This window comes from Loxodonta africana, chromosome 13 (genome assembly GCF_030014295.1).
Source record: "Loxodonta africana isolate mLoxAfr1 chromosome 13, mLoxAfr1.hap2, whole genome shotgun sequence".
In the NCBI taxonomy this organism is placed as follows: Eukaryota; Metazoa; Chordata; class Mammalia; order Proboscidea; family Elephantidae; genus Loxodonta; species Loxodonta africana.
This window is the reverse complement of record NC_087354.1, coordinates 38,658,905-38,682,789: the sequence shown is the minus strand read 5'-3', so window position 1 is coordinate 38,682,789 and position 23,885 is coordinate 38,658,905. Positions and strand designations below refer to the sequence as shown.

The window sequence follows — 23,885 nt, the reverse complement described above, 5'->3', positions numbered from 1 at the left end:
AGGGGCAGTTTCCTAGACTTGTTTGAGAAACGCCCTCAGGTAGCTGCTACCCAAGATAAGAAGAAGGTTGGGAAGGGCTTGGGCCACAGTCTCTGTGGAATCTGCTCAACAAATATTTATGGACACCCACCACATGCCAGGTAGGCACTGTGAGCAAGCAGTCTAAAATCCCTGCCCTTGGGCAGTTTATGTCCTAGTGCGGAGTCAATGAATATATATAAATTAGATATATTTGTTTATATTTATATATAAATTATGTGGTATGCTTCAAGGTGGTAAGTACTATGGGGAAAGAAAAGGAGCTGGTACAGGAATTAGGAGTGGGTGGTGTGGTGACGGGCGAGTTGAAATTTTAAATAAGGTGGTCAGGGTAGGCCGTACCGTGAAACTGACATTTGAGAAAGTTGAAAGCAGTGAGAGGGTGAGACCTGAGAATACCTGGGGAGAGTGTACAGTAAATAGGGGCTATTCATGGTACAAGTCTATTCGGCCCTGGAAGTACCTGGAGCACAATGTACATGAGAAAGACAGGGCCCAGGAGCTGGGCTGTGAAGAGGACAGGGCTTCCCCTTTGGTGGTGGTATAGCTTACCAAATCCACCTAGGGCAGATGCTGCAGGCCTTCCCACAGCCCCATGTGCAAGCAAAGCAGCTTCCAAGGCAGCTGCAAAAAAGTTGACAGTTGCTGCATTTCCATAGCCTCTGGCAATTTAAATAAAGGCAGGTTTGGGATACGTGTGGAGTCCCTGGGAGGTACAAACAGTTAATGCACTTGGCTGTTGCAGTGCAATGAATTATTTAATCTGGCCCTTGTAGCCATGGTTTTTGTGATTCCCACGCAATGATTGGGTGGGACTATGCAAATAAGGTACTTTCAGTCCACCAAGAGGGTTGGATGGCTTGCTCCTAATGCAAATAAGACGTATCGAGTCAGTGATAGTTAAGGTTATGTGTCAGCTTGGCCATGATTTTCTGTGGTTTGGTATTTATGTAATGTGGTCATCTCCCACTTTGTGGTCTGATATAAGCACCCCCCATTTTCTGATGTGTTGTAAATCCTAGCCTCTATGCCTGGGTTATGGTCCCATTTGGGAGTGAGTTGTCTGTTATGTTAATGAGCTAAGATTAGGGTGGGATGTGTCTCAAGTCACCACCCTTATCGAAGTCACCACCCTTATCATCCTAATTCAAGTCGCATCCTTGCACCGCCTTGCTCAAATAAGGGGAGTTTCCTTGAGAGTATGGCCTGCATCATATATATATACACACACATATATATGAATGCTCTGGCAAAGCTCTCTCTCTTGCTCTGGATCCTGCATCCAGCTCTTTATCATCTCACCTCCAGTTCTTGGAACTTGAGCCAGCAGCCTGTCATCTGACCTGCCAATTTGGGTTTGTCAGTCTCTGCAACCACATGAGTCAGGAGAAACCTCCAGCTTGACACCTGACCCAGGAATTTGGGACTTGCCAACCTCCACAACCAAGTGAGCCATTTTCTTGACAGTCTATGAGTTCTGTGAGACTTTGCAGCAAATTACAGAACACAAAGATGGGAGGAGGAGTACTGAGGGAAGGAGTAATTGATGTTAGAGATGATGCAGTGGTATAGCAGTTAGGAAAAGTTAGACACATGGGACATCTGTAACCGCTGCCTCGTAGGAACCAGCTTTGTACTAATCTTCTAAAAGAAATTATTCATTCAGCTGCTAACCAAAGGTTGGCAGTTCAAGACCATCCAGAGGCGCCTCAGAAGAAAGGCCTAGTGATCTACTTCCAAAAACCCAGCCACTGAAAACTCTATGGAGCACAGTTTTACTCTGACATGAGGTCACCATGAGTTGGAGTCAACTCGATGGCAATTGGGTGGTGGTGTGTGTGCAGCTATGCCCCATGCCTCCTGGGGCCCCAGTTTGGGAGTGAGTTCCTGCAGGGCTCCTTGTGGCACAGCTTCAGGAGGTGCCATTTGCATCACACTTTATGTAAAAGGCACCCTCCGTGGACCCCAGGGCAACACATAGGGAGGTGGACTCAACTGAAGCTGAGAGAGGGAAGACCAACTGTCAAGGTCAGATGGTATCCAGGGATACAGTGACTAGTGACTCCCTTGGGGCAACAAAAAAGGGAGGTTTAGGGGGAGGTGGTCTTTTGTATCTAGGCCAGGAGTTCTCAAATCCTGGCTGCATTCTAGAACCACCAAAAGAGCTCTTAAAAATCTGGATGCCCAGGGCACACCTCAGTATTCTTTTAAATCTCCCCAGGTGATGCCAACATGCAGCCAAGACTGAGAACTACTCCCCTAGGTCTTTGCTACTCCGGGGAGCCCGTGGACCAGCAGCATCAGTATCACCTGGAAGCTTGTTAGAACTACACTCTCAGCCCACCCCTGTTGTTGTTGTTAGGTGCTGTCGAGTCGGTTCCACTCATAGCGACCCTACGCACAACAGAACGAAACACTGCCTGGTCCTGCGCCATCCTCACAATTTTTGCTATCCTTGAGCCCATTGTTGCAGCCACTGCGTCCATCCAGCTCATTGAGGGTCTTCCTCTTTTTTGCTGCCTTCTAATTTTCCAAGCATGATGTCCTTCTCCAGGGACTGATCCCTCCTGATAACAAGTCCAAAGTATATGAGACGTAGTCTCGCCATCCTTGCTTCCTAGGAGCATTGTGGTTGTACTTCTTCCAAGACAGATTTGTTCGTTCTTTTGCCAGTCCGTGGTATATTCGATGGAAACCCTGGTGGCGTAGTGGTTAAGTGCTACAGCTGCTAACCAAGAGGGTGGCAGTTCAAATCTGCCAGGCGCTCCTTGGAAACTCTATGAGGCAGTTCTACTCAGTCTTGTAGGGTCCCAATGAGTCGCAATCAGCTAGATGGCAATGGGTTTGGTTTGGGGGTATATTCGATATTCTTCTCCTACCCTGCAATTCAAAGGCATCAATTCTTTGGTCTTCCTTATTCATTGTCCAGCTTTCACATGCATATGAGGCAGTTGAAAACACCACATCTCGAGTCAAGCACACCTTAGTCCTCAAGGTGACGTCCTTGCTTTTCAACACTTTAAAGAGATCTTTAGCAGCCAATTTGCCCAATGCAATGCGTCTTTTGATTTCTTGACTGCTGCTTCCATGGGTGTTGATTGTGGATCCAAATAAAATGAAATCCTTGAAGAAATCCTTGACAACCTCAAATCTCCTCTCCATTTATCATGATGTTGCTTATTGGCCCAGTTGTAAGGATTTTTGTTTTCTACCAGCCCTTCCCTGTACCTACTGAATTAGTCTGTGTTTCAAGGAGATCTTCAGGTGATTTGGGTGAGAACTGCTGCTTTGTGTGGTTTAGCAAGAGGTAACAGGTATCCTAGAAGGTAGACAGGGCATGGGAGAAGGAGTTTGGGAGCAGCTAAGGCAAGTGGGTACCAAGCCCCTAGGAGGATCAGGGGTGGGGGTAGGGCCTGCACCCAGCGTTGAGGAAATGGTGGAGCATGCAGGCGGTCTGGGGGAGGGGGCAGTGACTCAGAGGAAGAAGATGGCAGTGACTCTCAGAGGCTGAGTGTAGGGGGGACTACAGGGGGCCGAGGGCTTCTTTCCTTAGCTACAGACCTGAGGCTGAAGCCCAAGTCCAGGCAGACTGTGGCGCTGGGCTCCGAGCTCCTGCTTGACGGGCAGAGATACAGGCAGGGCTGTGCCACTGCTGTAGGACTTTGGATGCCAGGGCTCCAGAACAGAGGTCTAGAGGGCGGGAGACTAGAGTATCAAGCTTTCTCGCTGACCTGGTTTGGGAATCCCATCACCAACCGACCAACCCATTGCCATCAAGTCGATTCCGACTCATAGCGACCCTATAAAACAGAGAAGAACAGCCCCCATAGGGTTTTCAAGGAGGGGCTGGTGGATTTGAACTGCCAATCTTTTCGTTAGAAGCCATAGCTCTTAACCACTGCAGTTAATAAAATTTCCTCTGAAACGAAAATGACTCAGACATTCCTAGGAGACTGTGTTTTAGCAGCAAAATAGAATGTGTCCAGTTTCAAAAGATTCCTCAGTGGTTAAATAATGACTCACGGGGCTTAATGGGCCGAAACGGAAATCAGCATTGATTCTTTAATTAGAGAAGGTACTTTCCCTCCATCTCTTCAGCATCCAGCCCATCAAGGCCCTGGAGCTGGTTCTTAGGTTATCCCCGGAATCGCCGCCAGAGGGCAGGCGCCTCCCAAATTCACGTCCTGCTGCAGTAACAGCGAGGGAACCACGGGGGGCCGCTCAAGCTGCCAAAGTCTGTAAATACCAACAACCAGATGGCATTTCCTGGCAGGTGGGCGGCTGTTCTACGTGAGGGCCCACCAGTCAGGCCTGAGGCCTCAGAGAAATCCTGGGGCGGGAGGGGAGACTGGGTAGCTTTGCTGCTTCTGCTTTATATTCTTAGGCGTTTGGATCAAAGTTTGAGAGCTTAACTTCCTAGAACATTAAAATGAGGTCTGGGAAAATTCCGAAGGATCCTTCATGTGAGGAAAGGCCCTGGAGTGGTCCAGGAGGAGATGGCTCCAGGTTACCGCTCTGTCGGGCAGCGTTCCCAAGCCTGGCACTGACACAGCCCCGATCTGAAAGGCGAAGCAAAGCCGCGTGGCGCCAGGAAGGCAAACAAAACGCCCTTTGCTCCTGTGGGGACTGGCCTCTCTCTCCCAGGGATCCACTGTGCAATTGGGCCGTGACTGGGAGGGATGGGGAGCCCTGGTGCCACGGCGGTTAAGCGCTAGGCTGCTAACTGAAACGTCGGCAGTTCGAACCTATCACCCGCTCTGCGGGAGAAAGATGTGCCAATCTGCTCCCCTAAAGATTTACAGCCTTGGAAACCCTATAAGGCAGTTCTACTCTGTCCTATAGGGTCGCTAGAAGTCAGAATTGACTGGGCAGCAATGGGTTTTTTGGTTTTGGTTTAATCTCTACAGGAGCAGATGCCCAATCTTTTTCTATGGCTGAGTGGTTTTTGGGTTCCCATCACTGACCTGGTTGGCAGCCAGCACTTACCTCCCCCCCCCCACCAGGGCTCCTTGAGGTTGACTAAAGCTAACTTCTGGCATCACCTGGGCATTATTTTTATTGATTTAACAAAAACTTATAAGGCACTTATTATGCACCAGGAACATTTACAAATGTTAACTCATCTAATTGTTTTAAAAGGCAGTTCCGCCAACTTTTTTTCCTCTGTTGGCACAGTGGGGAAAGCCTGACTTCCCATCTATCTGGGCTTTGGTGCCACTTGGTGTCTCCAAATCGCAGCTCACCTGCTGAACTGAGTGCAATCTTTGAGCCTTAGTTTCCTGTTCCCCCAAATGGGGATTGGCAGTAACTGCCTTTGCAGGGTTGTTGGGAAGAGTAAAAACATTAAAAATAACATATGTAAAGCCCATAACAGTGCTCATGGCACAGCTGCCATACGTGTCAACTGTGGTGATGATTAGCTACGTGGGCATTAGAAAGGAGATTAAACAAAACAACAACAACCTGTTGTCGTGGAGTCGATTCCAACTCACAGTGACCCATTTGTTACCTAAATATGGGGAGTCTCAACATTCATTGCCTTCTGTATACAGTTATCACCAGTTGCTGTTGACCCCATGTGTGTCCGAGTAGGACTGTGCTCTGCAGGGTTGTCAATGGCTGATTTTTCTGAAGTAGATCACCAGGCCTTCCTTCCGTGGCACCTCGGGGTGGAATCAAGCCTCCAACCTTAGAGCATTAACTTTTTGCATCACCCAGGGATTCCACAGTTATTACCAGCTCACTAAATGCCAGGCACTGTATTGGGTGCTGAGCACTTGAGGGTGGACAGGGCCCCAACCTTATGAAGCTTATAGCCTTACAAGTGAACTCTGACTATGCAATGAGCTCCTAGTCCCAGACCACTCTGAAAAGCAACACCAACAAAGGGAGAAAAAAGCAGACCTCCCAGGAGAGGGAGATGCGCTCACAGAGGCAGGACTTCTCCAAAGAGACAGAGTGTTCACCTATAGAACTATCGATCCAGCGCCCAGCAAACCAAAATAAAAAACCGTTCCAATCAAGTGGATCCCGACTCATGGTTACTCCGTGTGCTTCCGAGAAGAACAGTGCTCCAGAGGGCTTTAATGGCTGTGACCTTTTGGCAGCAGATTGATTGCTAGGTCTTTCCTTCAAGGCATCTCTGGGTGGATTTGAACTCCAACCTTTTGGTTAGCAGCCAAGTGCTTAACTGTTTGTGTCACCCAGGAACTCTTTCCAACACCCACAGGGGGACTCGTTTATTAAATATCAGAAATGGGTAGTGGGGCTTCTTTCTCACTCTCCCAGGGAGAACCAGAACAGGAAAAGCCCAGTTAAGCTTCCCCATTGTTCCTGGTACCCCATTCTGAGATGCAAGCCGCAGCAGCACATACAGACCCAGAAATATGAGCACACCAACACACCTGGTGTAACAGGAACTCTCACGGTGGAGGTGAGAGTTGAGCCGCCCAGCCCTTTGGGGGAACTAAATAAATTGAACTGACCATATAGGCAGCTTCAGTTCTCCAATTAGAGCTAAAAGTTAACCCCACTGCCTGGGGAAGAGGGAGGGAGGAGGGCTAGGAGCAGCTGGGGTCACCTGAGTCTGACATTTGCTTGTCCCAGAATCTCAGATTTCTGGCATCCATGGAGATGTCAACACTGGGGAAGACAGCAGAGTGAGGTGGCAAGAACTCAGGGTTAGGAGGTGGGAGCTCTCACCCCACCTGGGCAGCCACAAATGCACCCCTGGGGGCACAGGGGCCAACACATACCATAGGCTGGCTGCATCTACTTGGGGGGACCCAGGGCATTTTCCCCAGATCTCTGAAGGACTGCCACACCAGGTAGGATGTGGTCAGGGAGTGGTGCCCCACTCCTTGGTGAAAGGTTCAAGCCTCACTTGGGGGCAGAAGTAAGGCCCCATCCAACCTCGAGCATCCTCAATTCTGGGAAATGGCCACAGTCTGAGAATCTCCTTTGTGCTGGGCTTTGTGGGCAGCTAGCTCCTGCTGCATCCACCTTAAGGGTTAGAAGCTGAGGCTGCCCAGAGGTCAGCTTCCTACCCGTGTTGGCTACAATTTTCACACACATCCCATTTCTCCCCTGTCCAGCTCTCTGGATTCTGAGCTCTGGCTGGGCAACTTCTGAGTCAGCCATACTCCCCCTTTTTCCATTTTTTGCCAAAGTCCAGATCTCAGGTGCCTGTGCAGATGTCTGGGGACCCTCACCCCATCCCCAGATGCCATAAATCCAGCTCACTTTCCTTAAGGGGCTCTAGCCTTAAACTTTCCTCTCTCACATATGGAAGCGCTCAGCACCCGACTCCAGACGGGTGGTCTGAGGCGCTCTGCCGCCACCTAGTGATCATGTGTGATCACACACCCTACAATGGCTTGTGAGTAGGTGGGGACCCGTGGTGGAAGGTGAGAGGGGTTAACAGGTGGGTATTTTGCTGAGAAATAATATATTAATGAAGCAATCTCTGAGTTCCTGGACTCTGGGAAAAAGACTACCCTGTGGTTACCAAGAAAAATGTTTGCTGTGAGTTAAACCTTTATTTCCTGTTTTGGGGGCATTGAGAACCCCAGAAGCCTGAGTCTAAGAACATAAAAAGAGTTGCTGGTCACAGGGTCACCTTGGGGTCTAGGGCAGCTGGTACACCAAGGGAAGGACCGGTGTTTTATTAGAGACAAAACTCATAGGCATCAAGAAAGTGGACTTATGAAGCTCCTTTTTTTCCTCTGGGGGAAAAATGATGCAAAAACCACAACCATGTGAGGCAGAACTTCTGGATTTTGCATTTGCAAGGTCATAGCACGGATGAATCTGCCTTTGAACCCTGAACTCCAGAAGAAAGCCTTTACCCCCTTCAAAAAGGACCCTAAGATCGTAATAACTGGTTTGTTCTAAAGGCAAATCTGATCTACATCTTTCAGGATGACTTCACGGTGGGGCTGTGGAATTAACAGGGATGTTTGAAGGTGGGCCGGCCACAGGCCATGTCCACAGGCCACAGGCCACAGGGCATGAGAAGCCTGGTGCCCCGTTGTGGCTCTCCCCTGATCCCACACTGGTCTGGGGGCCAGCCCCCAACTCTCACCAAATGGATCTGGTCTTTCCCTCTCTTGTCGTTGTTTACTGCCGTCAAGTTGGCCCCTGACTTGTGGAGACTCCGTACACAAGGAAACAAAATCTGCCCAGTCCTGCACTATCCCCACGGTTGGTTGTGGTTTGGACCATTGTCATCCACAGGGTTTTCACTGTGATTTTTGGAATAGATCACCAGGCCTTTCTTCCTGGTCCATTTTAGTCTGGAGGCTCTGATGAAACCTGTTCAGCATCAGAGCAACACAAAAGCCTCCACTGGGGCACTGGCCCAGAAGTGAACTCAGGTCTCTTGCACGGAAGGCAGGAATTCTACCACTGAGGCACCGCTGCTCTCATCTTCTCTTCCTACCCGAATCTTAACACAGGCCCTCCCGTTCACTCACTCATTCCTTTATTCAATCAACACCTTTCTGTTCCAGCTCAAAGGATCTGATTCCTGCCCAGAGGGAGTACCTGGTCCAGCACTAGAGAAGGGCTGTAAACAGACACGTAAGAGCCCAATGTCCCACTTGAGTGAGAGAGTTGGGCAAAGGCCTATGGGTCCGCTGAGGTGGGGCCCTAGCCTGGAGTGGGGTGGGCGACAGAAGGCTTTCCAGAGAATACTGGACGAGAGAAGAATATTTTAGGCTATGGCTCAGTAGGTCCCTTCCCTCCCTTCTCTTTGCCCCAAGCCTTTGTTTGCTGGCATAACTAAAATTATTTTCATCCTTACTTAACGATGTTGCTATATTGGAGCTGTCTCCCCGCCCCCCCCCCCAATTCTGACATCTCAAAAAACATCCCTAAGCCACCATTATATTTTCTTTCTCTGACAGTGAAGTCCTGGCAGAAACCTGCCACTGGCCTCATCTCCAAGTGACAACGTCCCCTTCTGCCTGTCTGAGACCCAGCCTTCCTCCAAGTTTCTCCTCTTTAGGAGGCTGGTCCTGACCTCTTCTGTGGGCGCTTTTAGAAGCCTAAGATAGAAATAATTACCTTACTAAATACGGAATGATATCTCTCGTTTCTTACTTTATTTGTATTTTTGACAAAGAGTGTCCCACCTGCTCCCCTATGACCCTGTCTGTACCCTCTTTTCACAGAAAAGTTGGGGAGCATAATCTCCTTATGTGACCGCAGAGTCTTATCTACAAAATGCTCTGCACTGCTTGCTCAACACACATGGTGGCACCGTCATCTCTCTTGCTTGCCTGCAAGCCTCTCTAGGGTGGACTCTGGGCTTCTCTGAATCTTCGGTCTTTTAGGGCCTCTTGTCTACCCCCTCTCCTCCCCGCCCCCCACACAAAAAAATCCATTTGTGATCAAGTCCAACCCATAGCAATCCCACGTGTGCACAGTACAGCTGCACTCTATAGAAGGTTGGAAGATCACCTGGCCTTTGTTCTGAGGCACCTCTGGGTGGGTTTGAACTGTCAACCTTTTGGGTAGTAGTTGAGCACCTAACTGGCTGTGCCACCCAGGGCCTCCTTTGTCTATCCCAGATCCTGCAAACCAACAGGATTTCAATGTACTGTAGCTTGTTAAGAGAAGTCAGAACTTCATTTTGTGCCATGAGTTACCACCAGTGACCAGTTGTTGTTGAGCTGATTCTGACTTGTGGTGACCTCATGTGTGTTACAGTAGAACTGTGCTCCATAGGGTTTCAATGGCTGGTTTTTCAGAAGTAGACTGCCAGGCCTTTCTTCCAAGGCACCTCCTAGGGGACTCCAAACTGCAACCTCTCAGTGAGAAACCAAGTACATTAACTTTTTGTACCACCTGGGGACTCCACACCATGAGTTAGCCTCCTACAAACTCAATGCCCCTCTTCCAAAGGTGGATGGTTTGTTCCCTGGGAAGCAGTTTTGCACCTCACTTTCCCATCATTGAATGCGGTAATGTCTAATGCCAAAGAATGAGAATGAGGCAGAAGAGGCTATGGTTATATGAAAGCACAAAGCCCCCAGCACTGTCCACATGGACTGTGAACAGAGGACAAACTTCAGCGGAGAGAGAATCAAGATAATGAGTTATTGAAGAAATATCCTAAGAGGGCTGATGTGTTCCTTGATATTTTCCAAACAAAGAATGACTAGAAAGGCTGAAGGAAATTAAGATTTAACTCTGGATGGAAAGCTATGAATGGAGACTTTGTTCTCCCAAGAATATGGTACATATTGAGTGTTGGGTGATTCTCCAATATCCATCCCACCCCTGTTCCACTGGTAACAGTAACGTGTCTTGAGAAATGATACAGTTCAAGGGGTGGGCCTGATTGGCCTACGGGTTTTCCCATATCCCTTGCCATGTGACTCAATTCTAACCAATGAGACATAAGGGGACAGCTGCTGAAGGCTTCTGGGAAAGTTCTTCCTTCCTCTTAAAAGAGAATGATGGGCAGCTATTCTCTCTTGCCAGACACGAAGGAGGAAGGATGTAGCTCGATCACCACAGGCTGCCCTCTTACTACCATGACGGAAACCAGCGTCAGGTTGCTCACCATGGAGAGCAGAGTGGAGATGGAAGGAATCTGGTCCTTGCTGGCACTGTTGAGTCTCTGGGCCAACCTCGAAGCCACCCTGGCTCCTCATGGACGTTATGGTGCATGGGCCAATGAGAGTCCTAATTGTCTGAGTTTGAGATGGGTTTTCTGTTACGTGCTGTCCAAAGCACCTGGTTGATAAGAGTTTCCAATCCTTTGTGAGAAGAATGTTGTAGAACTCTATAGGACTTATAGAACATGAGGAATGAGGGAGAAGGAGCTGAGCTGGTCTCTCAGGTTGCTGGTGTTGCGGGGCATTGTGGTGGCTCAGCTAGGGCTCAGACACTTTTCTGTTCCCCTTCTCCCTCCTCCCCTTAGTGTACATCCACATAAGCAGAAGTGCATGGAGGCTTTTATCACTACAGAAAGAGGGAGGTACTTGGTTGGGGAGGACAGAGGCAGGAACAGAAAGGAGGATGACGCAGCTGGCATGATGACTAGTGCAGCCATTAGATTGATTTGAGCCTTGGGTGTAGAGGTCAAGACCAGAAGCAAAAATGACTGGAGCCCTGGCTAGAAGTAGAGCCACTTCTGGGACCATCAATAGTGTGGTGCAGAGTTTGAGAGGGGGTTTTCTTCCCCACCCCACACGGAGCCCAGTACAACTTGGGTACCCCGTGGGCTTGTGGCTTCCAAAGAAGCTGGACTTGACACTAGCATTGTCACAATGGACACCACTGGCAGTGGCAGCTTCATGGGTAGTGGATGTTGACATGGGGGAGCCAGAGCAGGGGAGGAAGGAGGTACAAATTTCAGTGGTGAATGTAACTGACTGACTGGCTTCATGTACCTTTGGGGGTATATTGGAAACCACTGGCTTCTATCAAGGCAGGAAAGAGGCTTAGAATCCCTCTTGTTCTCAACTGCTGTCGGGTTGGCCCCTGACTCATGGTGACCCCATGTGCAGTGGAACAAACTGCTGCCCGTCCTCTGCCGTTCCCACGACTGGCTGTGGACTGGACCGTTGTGATGCACAGGGTTTTCAATGCCTGGTTTTTGGAGGTAGTCAGCCAGAACTCTCTTCCCAGCTTGTCTTAGTCTGGAAGCTCTGCTGAAACCTGTTCAGCATCATAACAACACACCAGCCTCCACTGACAGGTGGGTGGTGAGTGTACTTCAGGTGCATTGGTCAAGAATTGAACTTGGGTCTCCTGCATAGAAGGCAAGAATTCTACCACTGAACTACCAGTGCCCCCCATGTGTGACTCATTTTGATAGCCACGTGTTGAAGAGACCAGGTGACATGAGGTTCCACTGGCCGGGGTAACAGAAAATACACTTTGGTGACAGATAGTTCTGTTGGGGCATGTTGGGTTTGAGGTGACTGGAAGTCTAGGATGGGTGGGTTCCTCAGACTGGATCAAACGAACCTGCCTGAGTGCCTTCACGAAGAAGGCGCTGTTTCACAATGACTTGAATAAAGACATGAACATTTCTCCTCTCAAAAATACAGCCAACTCAGAGGCACAAAGAAGAGAAAACCCCACAGGTACCTGTTAAGACTGTGAGGTGTATTTGGGATCCCTGTGAAATGTCCAGGATGTAAGTGGATATGAAGCAGGTGTTTGTGAGATCTGGATCTGGGCTAGATACACAGCCTTGAAAGTTACAAATTTATGAAAGGGTAGAAATGGATGACATTACCCAATGTGTAGAATTAGTAGAGAGAAAATGGCCAAACACAGAAAATGAAGAACCCCAACATTTAAGGAACAAGCTGGGAAAGAACCATTTTTTAAGTGGCCTAGCAGAGTGCTCAGAAGGTAGGAAGATCAGGAGAGTGCAGTAGGGTGGCAAACACAAGAAGACTATTTCAAGAGAGAGAGGGAGTGGTTGACTGTTTCCAACACTGGACAGAGGACAATACCAGCACTCTATCAACAAAGAGGTAGTTGATGACTTTGAAGAGAGCAATTTCTACTGTGAGGATGAAGCTGAAGCTAGGCTGTGTGGATTGAGAAATGAATGGGAGGCAGAGCAGAGATGGCAGGCAGAGACAAGGCTTTCAAGAAGTTTGACTGCAGAGAGGAAGAAGGAGACGGTGGTAGCTGATGGAACGTGGAGTCGAGGAGGATATGCACAAGTGATAATACAGGGTGAGAATGTAATTGATGGAGCAAGGTGGGAGGTGACGGAATCCAAACTATAGAGACGGATATGACTCAGAAGGGAGAAGGGGAGGGGCTGAGGGATACTGTGCAGCCCATCCATAACTGTTTCTACTTTCTGAGGAAAAGAGGAGAGGAGGTCACCTGCTGAGGGCAACAGGGGCTTGAGGAAAATGGAAGCAGGCTAAAATGGTAACCGGCAACTTGGGGACTGGGAGTAACAGTTGACCAGGGCCATGGGGCATGCCATCGGGCAAAAGTGAAAACCAAGTTGAGGCTGGCGACTTGGAGTCCAGAAGTTGCTGATCTGCCGAGTTGTCGGCAGTTTCTTCCTGAGCCTTGCAGCCTGCATAGGGAAGGGAAGGGGGTAGACAGCGGACAGCTCTGCAGTTAGGGTTCTGCTAGGCAGGAATATTAGGACAAAGGGCTCCCAGAAAAGTCAAGGAGCTTGACCAAAATGGGCTCCTCCACCTGTGCCTCAGGGCTTACCCTGCATTAAAGTGGCTTCTGACTCGTGTCACAAGGCTTTCCTGGACGAAAGGGGAAATGGACTTAAAAACTAACCAAAAAGTTAAAGGCATTAGACCGTGTAGCCTAGTGCTGGTATCACAGGTGTAACGCATGTCAACCACAGTCACAGTTGTGATGTTGTAAAGGGAGAGGAGAAATGGAGGCCCAGGGGCACTGGCCTGGATCAGGAACCAGGAGACCAGGCTCTATTCCTGTCTCTGTTTCTGTGTGACCTTGAGCAAGTTCCTTCCACTCTCTGGGCCCTGGTGTCCTAGTAGAATATTTAGAACAGATGCTTTCTAAGGCCTCTTCCAGCTCTAAATATCACTGCACTCAAGAGGTGTGAATGGCAGGGTAGCTGGATAACCTGGGCCACAAAAGCCTGGGCACTGTCTTGCTGGGGACACTGAGGTGTCTTCATTTCCTACAGAAAAGATTTACTCCTACATACACCCACTCCTTGCTTATCAACACGGTTAGGTTCCAAAGAGCAAGTCATTATGTGAAAATCAGCGTTACGTGAAAATGGAGGTTTGTTTGTTTTCTGCTTTCAGACCATCCATTTCTCCGATTTTTTTTAATGTAGAAAATATGATCGCAGAAATTATAACAGCTAAGATTTACTGATGTGTTCATCCCTGTATGGATTACACCTCTGTGAAGAAGGAGGCTTGGAGGAGACAAAGCTGGATAAAGCCCGGATGTGTGACTGGAGGGCCCACGGCTTAACTACTTCACCTTCCTCTTGTGCTGCGTCAGAGCTTCCCTAGAGAAGCCACCTCCAGGGCTCCACTCCCACCCCTGCAAGTTCTGTGTTCATGATCCTGGAGCCTGCTCTGCCCTCTGGGCCTGGTGAGTCACTGAGGCTCAGCGTTCCTGCAAGGGTGCTGGGAGCCTGGCCGCATAACTGGTGGCCCCACCAAGCCAGAGGCTTCAGGCCCAGTTTGGCTCATTCTGGGATGTCATTAAACTCAGAAGCATTTCTTCCAAACACCTCTCCAATGTGCCTTTCTTTCCCCTCTTCCTACCCCACAGCAACTTTGAGCTTCAGGTCCTTAAGCCACATGGGAGCTTGGAACCCACAACAGGGGACTGCTGGCTTGGGGTTGCGTGTGTGTCCACCTGGAGGCCGTGGTCACAGAGGAGGCCAGCCCTGGCAGAGGCAGCTGGATGCAGCATCCCCGGTGGCAGGAGGGAGCAGAAAGCACTGGGCAGCACAGCCCAGTTTCCCAGAGGCCGCCAGGAGACCCTCCTCAAGTGAGGGGACACTCTGTAGCCGTGGACCCCCTTAATGTGCAAAATTGATAGATTGTTTTACTATTGAGACAGAGCCCCCACAATGCTGTATCAAAAATCCTGTTTCCTTTGCTGGGCTCCCTCCCCTCCAGCTTTGCATTTGAATCCCACTTTTGCTTGGAGGATACGGGTAAATCCCATTGCACCTGCCTAGTGTGATAAAGAATGTTGCTGAGGTAACTTGTGTGAACTCCCTACTTGTAAACCCCTTTAAAAGTAGATTGTCTGCCCACCCTTGGCGAGCAGTCTTGGCGGTGGCAGCTACAACTGACTCCTTTCCTTGTACAACAAAATAAAGGTGCTTTTCCTGTTCTCCCACTTCAGTCTCTCACTTATTGGCCAATACGAGTCATGCCAAGGAAGGACCTGGGGTTTCCACCCAGTAACGCTATTGCTGAAAATGTAAATGTCGATAACAAGACAGTCAATAAGTCAGAAGTAGGTATATAACCTACATATAAAAACCAAACCATTTGTCATTGTTATCCAGTGGATTCTGAGTCATGATGACCCATGTGTTACAGAGTAGAAGTGCTCCATAGGGTTTTCTTGGCTGCTATCTTTATGGAAGTAGATCACCAGACTTTCTACCACGGTGTCCCTGGGTGGGTTCCAACTGCCAACCTTTGGTCTAGCAGCGCTGTTTGCACCACCCAGGGACCTAACCTATATATAACACTTCCCTTAAGAGGAATAGGCACTTTGGACAAGTGTTCGACCAAAGCTTTCTGAAGACCTACTAGAACTGTACTTGTCTTGCGTCGCTTCAGAAAAGGGCCAGGTTGGAAAATTTGGGAAAACCCCAGGGAATGCAGGAGAAGCCAAGAAGCCTTTGAAGGGAGGCTTTTCCCCTTCTCTAGTATGTTTTTGTCTTGCTCCAGTTTTCCCTGGCATCTGTCCTGGGCCTGTTCTTCCTTCCTCCAGGAAGCCCTCTGGATGCCACTTGGACCCCCACCTGAGAGCTCTAGCAGCGAGGCAAATCCCTTCCCCAGTTGGCTTCCTATTTACCCGATAGGAGGAGCTTTGCTGGCCACACCTGGAGATTCAAATCAAATCAAGAGCCTCTCTGCCTTGCGGGCACTTCATTTGTATTCTAGCTGATTGGAGAAAACCGTGCAGAGACCCAGTTCAGAAAGAAATTGAATGATAAAATGGTGCCTCTGCCTGCCTTCACCTTCTCTGTGTTCAAGCTGTGGAGTGGTACGCCCCCTGCAGAGTACACCTGTTCCGGGTACACCCACAGCGCGGTACTCCTGCAGGACACCCACAGGGTGCACAGACGGACATTGCCCTGAAATGGAATTCTTGGAAGCTTTCACGCTTGTCTTCATGCCTTGGACTATAAACTTGAAAAGGGCCTAAAACTGGCTCATACCGGGGTGCGAAAGGGGTCCTTGGGAACTGGGGGCACGTCAGGAGGCTGAACTGCCACTCTCGACCACCAGAGGGCAGTGGCACCGTGATGTACTGGGTGCTCAGAGAAGGAGCGCAATTTGTGGAGCCCAGTGAAAACGCAGGGCTCCTGATTAAAAATAATGAAGAATTTCAAAACAGCTACGGCAGTGCATTCACCCAAACATAGGGCCCTTCTAAGCATGGGGCCTTGTGCACCTGCACAGGTAGTAAATCCATGAAGCCAGCCCTGGCTCAGGGGCTTCAAGGACCTAGCCCAGCCTTCAAGCTAGTGGGGACCTGGGAGAGGCCGTCCCCCCTCCATCAGAACAGGTGCTCAGGCCAGTGCAACCAACGGCAGGAGTGGCTTAGCCTTATCTCCCACCTGTCTACCTAACCTCTTTTCCAATATCCTGCTGAGTCTACCTAGAGTACTGGGAGGAAATTATGTTTTCAGAGAAAGCCACTGAGGTGCAGTTTCTGCAAAAAACGGTGGACGGTTTCACAATTATCAGGCAATTTATCTCGGGAAGCCGGGGAGACCCTTCAGGAAACAAGCACAGTGGGTTCAGGCTCTGCCAATTTAGCTTTAGCTATGGCTTCTCACTTGCCTCTAAAATACCTATCAGCCCTTTGTTTTAATACTCAAAGGAGCTAGCATGTTCCAAAATACTTACCAAAAAAAAAAAAACTCTGTTGCCATCGAGTCAATTCCTACTCATAGCAACCCTGTATGACAGAGTAGAACTGCCCCATAAAGTTTCCAGGGAGAGCCTGGTGGATTTGAACTGTCAACCTTTTGGTTAGCAGCTGTAGCACTTAACCACTACACCACCTGGGTTTCCAAAATATTTACAGTTGTCTGAAAAAGGAGGGTGGCCCAGAACTGGCTCCTAAGGTACCTTGCCACTGATTAAACGTCGATGTCGAAGAGCCATAGGGTGGGGCTGGGGAAAGCCCTGGTGGGTCTGAGGCTGACCTGCTGTGTGACCCTGGGACCCGTTCCTGCCCTTCTCTGGCCTCCAGCTCCCCCCCACCCCCACCAGTGAGGGCATCAAACAAGTGAGACTATTAGTTGTCATGGAATCTATTCCAATTCAGGGCGAATAGAACTGCACTCCACAAGGCTTTCAAGGGTGTTACGTTTTGGAAGCAGATTGCCAGGCTTGTCTTCCAAGGTGCCTCTGGGTGGCTTCAAACCACCAACCTTTCCTCTAGGAGTAGAGGCACTTAACCATTTGGGCCACCCAGGGACTCCTCGAACACTCTACAATTCACCTTCAGAAAGTATGTTTGTAAGACACATTATGCTAATGAGAAATTAATTGGGAAACAAATGCATCCAATCTGATCCACAAGCTAAGGAGGAGAAGGTTAGGGTCACTCTTAAATTAGGGACCAGCATAGCCCATGTGAAGGAGCCATGTGGTGGCAGCGCAACCCTTAAGTGCTTAGTTGCTAACCAAAAAGTTGGCGGTTCAAATCCACCCAGTGGCACTGCAGGAGAAACACCTGGAAGACCTGGTGACCTGCTTCTATAAAGATTAAGTGAACAAGAACCGAACCCATTGCCATTGAGTAGATTCTGACTGATGGCAGCCCTATATATCACAGCCTAGGAAATCCTATGGGGCAGTTCTACTCTGTTACATGGGGTCACTAGGAGTGGAAAATAGACAAGACAGCACCTAACAACAACATGGCACATGTGTCCTCCCTGGAAGACCACTGTCATTGATTCTGATTCATAGCAACCCTACAGGACAGAATAGAATGGCCCCATAGGGTTTCCAAGGCTGTAAATCTTCACAGAAGCAGGCTGCCACATCTTTCTCCTGTGGAGTGGCTGGTGGGTTTGAACCACTGACCTTTCAATTAGCAGCCAAGTGCTTAACCACTGTACCACCAGGGCTCTTACTGTATCCTTGGCACCCAGAAAAATAGGTTCTCAATAAATATTTGTTGAATCAATGAATGAAGTATAAGTGGAGAAGAATCTAGGGAGATGGGGAAGCTAGAGAGTTAGATGGCTCAGGTAGAGACCATGCTAGGGGCCTGGTCAGCCTCAGATCCACCAGGGCTTTCCCCAGCCCCACCCTATGGCTCTTCGACATTGACTCTTAATCAGTGGCAATGTACCTTAGGAGCCAGTTCTGGGCCACCCTCCTTCTTCAGACAACTGTAAATATTTTGGAAACCCTGGTGGTGTAGTGGTTAAGTGCTACAGCTGCTAACCAAAAGGCTGACAGTTCAAATCCACCAGGCGCTCCTTGGAAACTCTATGGGACAATTCTACTCTGTCGTATAGGATTGCTATGAGTAGGAATCGACTCGACGGCAACAGCTTTTTTTTTTTTTTTGGCAAGTCACCCAGTCATCTTGCCTCTCCAGCCCAGGTGGCTTCCCCCAGCATCCCAGGAAAAGAGGAAGCTAATGTCTGCAAAACATGATAACTGCATGCAGAGTGTTTTCCTCCCTGGTCTCTTCCCTGGTGAGAAACCACTTGATAAAAAGTAAGTGCAGTCCAAATCCATTGCTTATGGCCTCTGTGACCTTGAGCAAGTCCCTAATCCTTGAGGGTCTCATGTTGCCCACGTGTACAGAGAGGGGGCTGGGTGGATCATTAAGGAGCACTTCAGTCCTCAAATTCTATGATTCTCTGAGTTCCAAGTAAATGTAACATAGGAGGTTGTCTAGCAGAGACAGGTATTTTCTGTGCCCAAAGCCTTTTTTAGAGGAAATAATGTCTCAGGAGAGAAAGAGCCTCTGTGGACTGATGTGAACTTCTGGTCTCCTATTCTTTAGGAACTCTAATCTCTGCTGCTGCTTTGAGAGAAGTACCCATGGAAACCCAGGGAGTTATGCAAGAGACATCTTAGCTAGCTCAATGGTTCCAACACCTACCCTTCTCTTTGGTAATCTTCATCCAAATTTGACAGGAGCTGTGAGCCATCCGTGGAGAGGTCGCCAGCAGCCAGGGGCAAGTCCCGATAGGCAAAGTTCACCAGCTGCACTGGAGCAATGCTCTTGATCTCTTCGTCTACTTGTTGGGAGATGATTTCAACTTCAGAAATTCCTCCTTCTATGGCAGGCCTGAATTGGGGAGGAGGGCAACAGGGAAGAGTCATCCCCAAGAGCAAAATAGTTTTTCCATTCCCCATGAGATAGAGGGAGCACGTACTAGAGTCTATGCTGTGTAGGTGGAGAGCTGGGGGAGCATGAGGTTGCCATTCACCCTTGCTGGTCACTCAAAGGACTGAACTAAGTCCCTAACCAGGGCCATCTCCTTCACCTTTTGGGGAAAAGTGGAAGAATGGAAGAGGAACTGCTAAGATCTGAAAATATGAGCTTTGTGGGCCAGGTTTCCCATCAAGGGAAGGTAAAGACTCAGAAGACAACTCTGCCAACCAGGAAAATCACGGCTTCAACTTTCAACAAATATTCTGTGTCACTGGAGTTTATACTGGAGTAATTTTAAAAAGCTGCTTCCTGGAGCAGGAGAAAAGTGGGGTGCAGAACTCAAATTCACATAAAAAGACCAGACTTAATGGTCTGACTGAGACTAGAGGAACCCCAGAAGACATGGCCCCCAAACACTGTGTTAACCCAGAACTAAAACCATTCCCGAAGCCAACTCTTCAGTCAGATTAGACTGGACTATAAGACGTAAAATGATACTTATGAAGAGTGTGCTTCTAAGTTCAAGTAGATACATGAGACTAAATGGGCAGCTCCTGTCCGGAGGAGAGATGAGAAGCTAAAAAGGGACAGGAGCTGGTTGAATGGACACGGGAAATCCGGGGCGGAGAAGAGGAGTGTGCTGTCACGTTATAGGGTTAGCAACTAGGGTCACATAACAGTGTGTGTATAAATTTTTGTATGAGAAACTAACTTGAGCTATAAACTTTCAACTAAAGCACAATTAAAAAAAAAATTGCTCCCTGGGTTTCTTTGTCAAGGTTCTTTGCAAAGTTTCTACCATCGATACAACGGTGGAGAAAAGAGGTTTTTGTTCACAACTGGATGTGCTGTTGGTGGTTGGAGAGTCTGCTTGGAGACTTGGAGAAGACTAGTGGGTAGTGAAGGCAGGAAGGGCCAGCTGTCCTTGGTTGTCATTCTCTTTCCACCTGTACTGGTAGCACTACATCTGCCTTTTTAAGGTTGGCGATAGGAAAGGAGGTCACTTAATCAAATGTCTGAGTAATGTGAGTCTCCTCTTATCAGGCTCACCTAGGGCGCTTCAATCCTTGACAACTCCATTGGTATTATAGGGTTTCTCATCCAGCAGCATACCACCTCCCAGCCCTCCTCCCTCCCTCTTCCCTCCCAAAACTTAGTTTGCTGTTGGGTCAATTCTGACTCATGGGGATGCCATGTGTTGCAGAGTAGAATGCCTCCATAGGGTTTTCATGGCTGTGATCTTTCAGAAACAGATCACCAGGCCTTTCTTTTGAGGCACCATTGAGTAGGTGGGCTTGAACAGCCAACCTTTCAGTAAGTAGCTGAGGACTTAACCGTTTGTGCCACCCAGGGACCTCAAATCACCAGGGAGTATTGGGCAACTTATGGAGCATTTTTTGGTTCCTACAATGACCATGGACTGGTGGTCACTACAGACGTTTAAATCAGGGCATATTACACATCCTACAATGTATCCAACAGCTAAGAACCGTCCTGCCTGAACACCAACAGCAGCCCTGCTAAGAGATGCTGGGCTAGATTATCTTGCTTTAAATTCCTGGGGCGCCATCTTTGGTCCCTTCAGCATATCCTTGACCCTGTCTCCTCCTGTAGAATCTGAGTATGTAGATCTTGTGGCCAAACAATGGGAATTTGAAAGGAATATGGTGTGAATGGAGAAGAGTAAAAATTAAATATATGAGGGAACATTGAGAGTCAGCGTTCTAGGCAATGACAGGCCAGTTTTAATACTGAGGGGGCAGCCCAGTGTGCTGTAAACTGGACCAGCAGTCATGGCTCTTGATCTCTGGTCCTGGTTATAATGCCAACTTCTGAGAGGCCCCTCTCGGGGCCCCAGTTTCTCCATTTTAAACGTGAAGAGGTGAAATAGATGCTCCCTAGGCCATTCCTTCTCACTTTATGATCTGATACGGATAAGAACGACATGGAGCAGGAGCGAGGTGCTCTGGGATGACAAGACCCTACACTGCAGATGGGGAGCTCTAAATTCTAAACTTTTCTTTTCCAAAAACCATTGAAATCTAACCAGGAGTACACAGCAGCAGTTATCCAGGAAGCTTAGAAGCTTAGAGTGGAATATGCGTACTTCTCTTTTGCTTCAATCTTCCAGATAATTGAGGGAAAAGTGGGATTTTTATTTGAACACCACAGGTTGACTCCCTAAACTACCTGAATTCACCAAGTAATTTCCAATGCCCCAGTTTTCTTTTGTAGACCTCATTTATACCTTTGCTTTTTGCTACCTGTCAAGCACAGATAATAGTGCTCATCATTGTATGACATTCACAAAATGACTCAAGATCTTCAGATGGAGCAGTCACAGGATGTGAGACTTCTGTGTTTCTCAACAATTGAATAAAAATGTGGGCGTTTATGAGGGAATTCCGACTCCTCCAGATGTTTCCCAAAAAGCAGATGCTGGGCTGAATTTGGAAACCCTGGTGGCGTAGTGGTTAAATGCTACGGCTGCTAACCAAGAGGTTGGCAGTTTGAATCTACCTTGGAAACTCTATGGGGCAGTTCTACTCTGTCCTATAGGGTCACTATGAGTCAGAATCGACTCGACGGCAGTGGGTTTTAGGTTGAATTTGCTCTTTTTTTCTAGACTACTTGAGAAAACTATGGATTGATAAAACTGAACAAATAGAACTTTCTGACCAATGAGTACTCATGGAGGGCTGGGGTAAGCTTCTCAGACTAACAGGATATGGCTCCAAGAAGCATGGAACTTCCTGGCTTCCTGACTTTCTTATCCTCTGTCCCCTTTCTGCCACTGGTCACAGTGGTCTGGGGTCATCACTGGTCACGGGGTCTTCTCAGCAGAGAAACAAGGTCTTCCTTGGGGGCCTGATTATTGAGACTACACCTTGGTCTTGGACATGAAGAACAGTATGGTAGACTACATGTGTCAATGTCTCATTCTTCATCTCTCCTTGTACCCATGCCTTTGCCAAGTGACTTTGCAGCTCTACCCATCAAAAGGAAGATTGTCTTTCTCCATCCTTTGAGTCTGAGTTCAGTCATGTGACTTATTTCGGCCAATGGAACATTAGCAGATATGACCCAAGCAGAGGCATGAAGAGCACTTGTGAGTTTCTGCTTTTGCTCTCGAACCTCCGACATCACCATTCGAAGATGACCAGATAAGCCTGCTGGACGACGAGAGACACATGAAGCAGGGTCCTGTCTCCCCTAGATCAAATGACAGCCAGCGAAGCCCCAAATTCAAGAGTAAGCCTAGCCAGGATCAGCAGAACCATCTACCTGACTACCCTAGTGAGCAATAAAGACTGTTGTATACCACTGAGGTTCTGTGGTTGTTTGTTAGGCAGCATTATTGAGGCAATAGATAACTGATTCAGCCAGCATACAAATGCTTCAGATGACGGAACAGCCGGGCCCATAGAGAGGCCAGCACAGTGTGCTATAATAGAAAGAATACTGCTCTGGTCTTGCTATTTTTACCAGCAAGTTGTTAAACACAGGATAAGTGACCACCTTGCTAGTGCTTGGTTTTCCCAACAGTAAGATTAAGTAGCTTGTTCATATGGCATCTTAGGTTTTGGGAACTGAAAGCAATTCTCCCTTAGGAGTTCGGTCACTGATTTCATAAAGCCTGTTTTGAGGAATATTCTTGTGACTTCTAAATTTCTTTGCAATTCCCATTTTATTAATTCGCCTTAAGCACTTTCTAATCTTGTCCTGAGGTTTGCTTTTGAAAGATCTTCCCGTTTTCAGTGGCCTCCTGCTAAAGGAAACTTGCGTGTTGTGGTTGCGTAAATCAGATGATCTTTGTCTCATGAGAGATTTACAGAAATAGTGCTGGATGGCAGAGTTTCTCTGCTTTTTGAACTAAAAAATGAGATGACCTTGAGACCGGTTGCACAACTTGAAGAATGTAATCAACGTTATTAAATGGTACATATAGAAATTGTTGAATTGATATATGTTTTGCTGTGCATATTCTCAACAGCAGCTAAATAAAAATTTTTAAAAATGAGATGATCTTAATGATGCACTTGGCAAAAAAACTAGATTTTAACAAGTCATTTTAATGTAGTGCTCAAGGACAAAATCATCCCAAAGGTCTATCGCCTCCATAGGGCTGGGGAGGGAGCTCTCGGTGTACACACTTGATTCTGATGTGCTGACTCCACACCCAGGGAGAGTGGTCCCCAGTGTTACTTACTGTGGATTGGTCATGTTGAAAGGTGCAGCCATAGCCATGGATTTCCTTGGTGTCTAGTGGGGCTCAGCGGTCCTGAGGCCTGCTGTCAGCATTTCCAAGCATGGGTTCTATAAGACACATAGAAACATGGCCCCCTGAAAACAAGGAATTGAAGAGTAGGCTTTCATTATGCTCACATGCCAAAACAAAATCCTCCTAAGCTCATCTAAAAATGGAAGTTCGTAGAACTTTCTTCTAGATAGCATTTTTCTCCAAAGTAATGTTGAATACATTATTATAATTACCCTAGGCAGGAGTATGGGTTGCACCTCAACATAAAGAAAACAAAAACCCTCACAATTGGACCAATAAGCAACATCATGATAAATGGAGAAAAGATTGATGTTGTCAAAGATTTCATTTTACTTGGATTCACAATCTATGCCCACAGAAGCAACAGTCAAGAAATCAAACAACACATTGCATTGGGCTAATCTGCTGCAAAAGACCTCTTTAAAGTGTTAAAAAGCAAAGATGTCACTTTAAGGACTAAGGTGCA

At 48.0% G+C, this 23,885-nt stretch overlaps 1 protein-coding gene and 1 non-coding gene across 2 annotated transcripts in view; both read right to left on the bottom strand.

Annotated features, from left to right (window-relative positions):
• The window catches only part of TMEM266 (transmembrane protein 266), a 94,095-nt gene extending 70,734 nt beyond the window's left edge, over positions 1-23,361 (bottom strand). Inside the window, exons 1-2 of the mRNA XM_003413738.2 lie at positions 23,348-23,361; positions 18,862-19,050 (exon numbers count right to left, since the gene is read on the bottom strand). Coding sequence (XP_003413786.2) covers positions 18,862-19,050; positions 23,348-23,361 — 203 coding nt within the window. The remainder of the gene's footprint in view (positions 1-18,861; positions 19,051-23,347) is intronic.
• TRNAR-UCU (transfer RNA arginine (anticodon UCU)) lies at positions 11,773-11,843 on the bottom strand. Its single transcript has one exon. It is a non-coding gene; the product is annotated as a tRNA-Arg (tRNA).
• Positions 23,362-23,885: the final 524 nt, after the last annotated feature.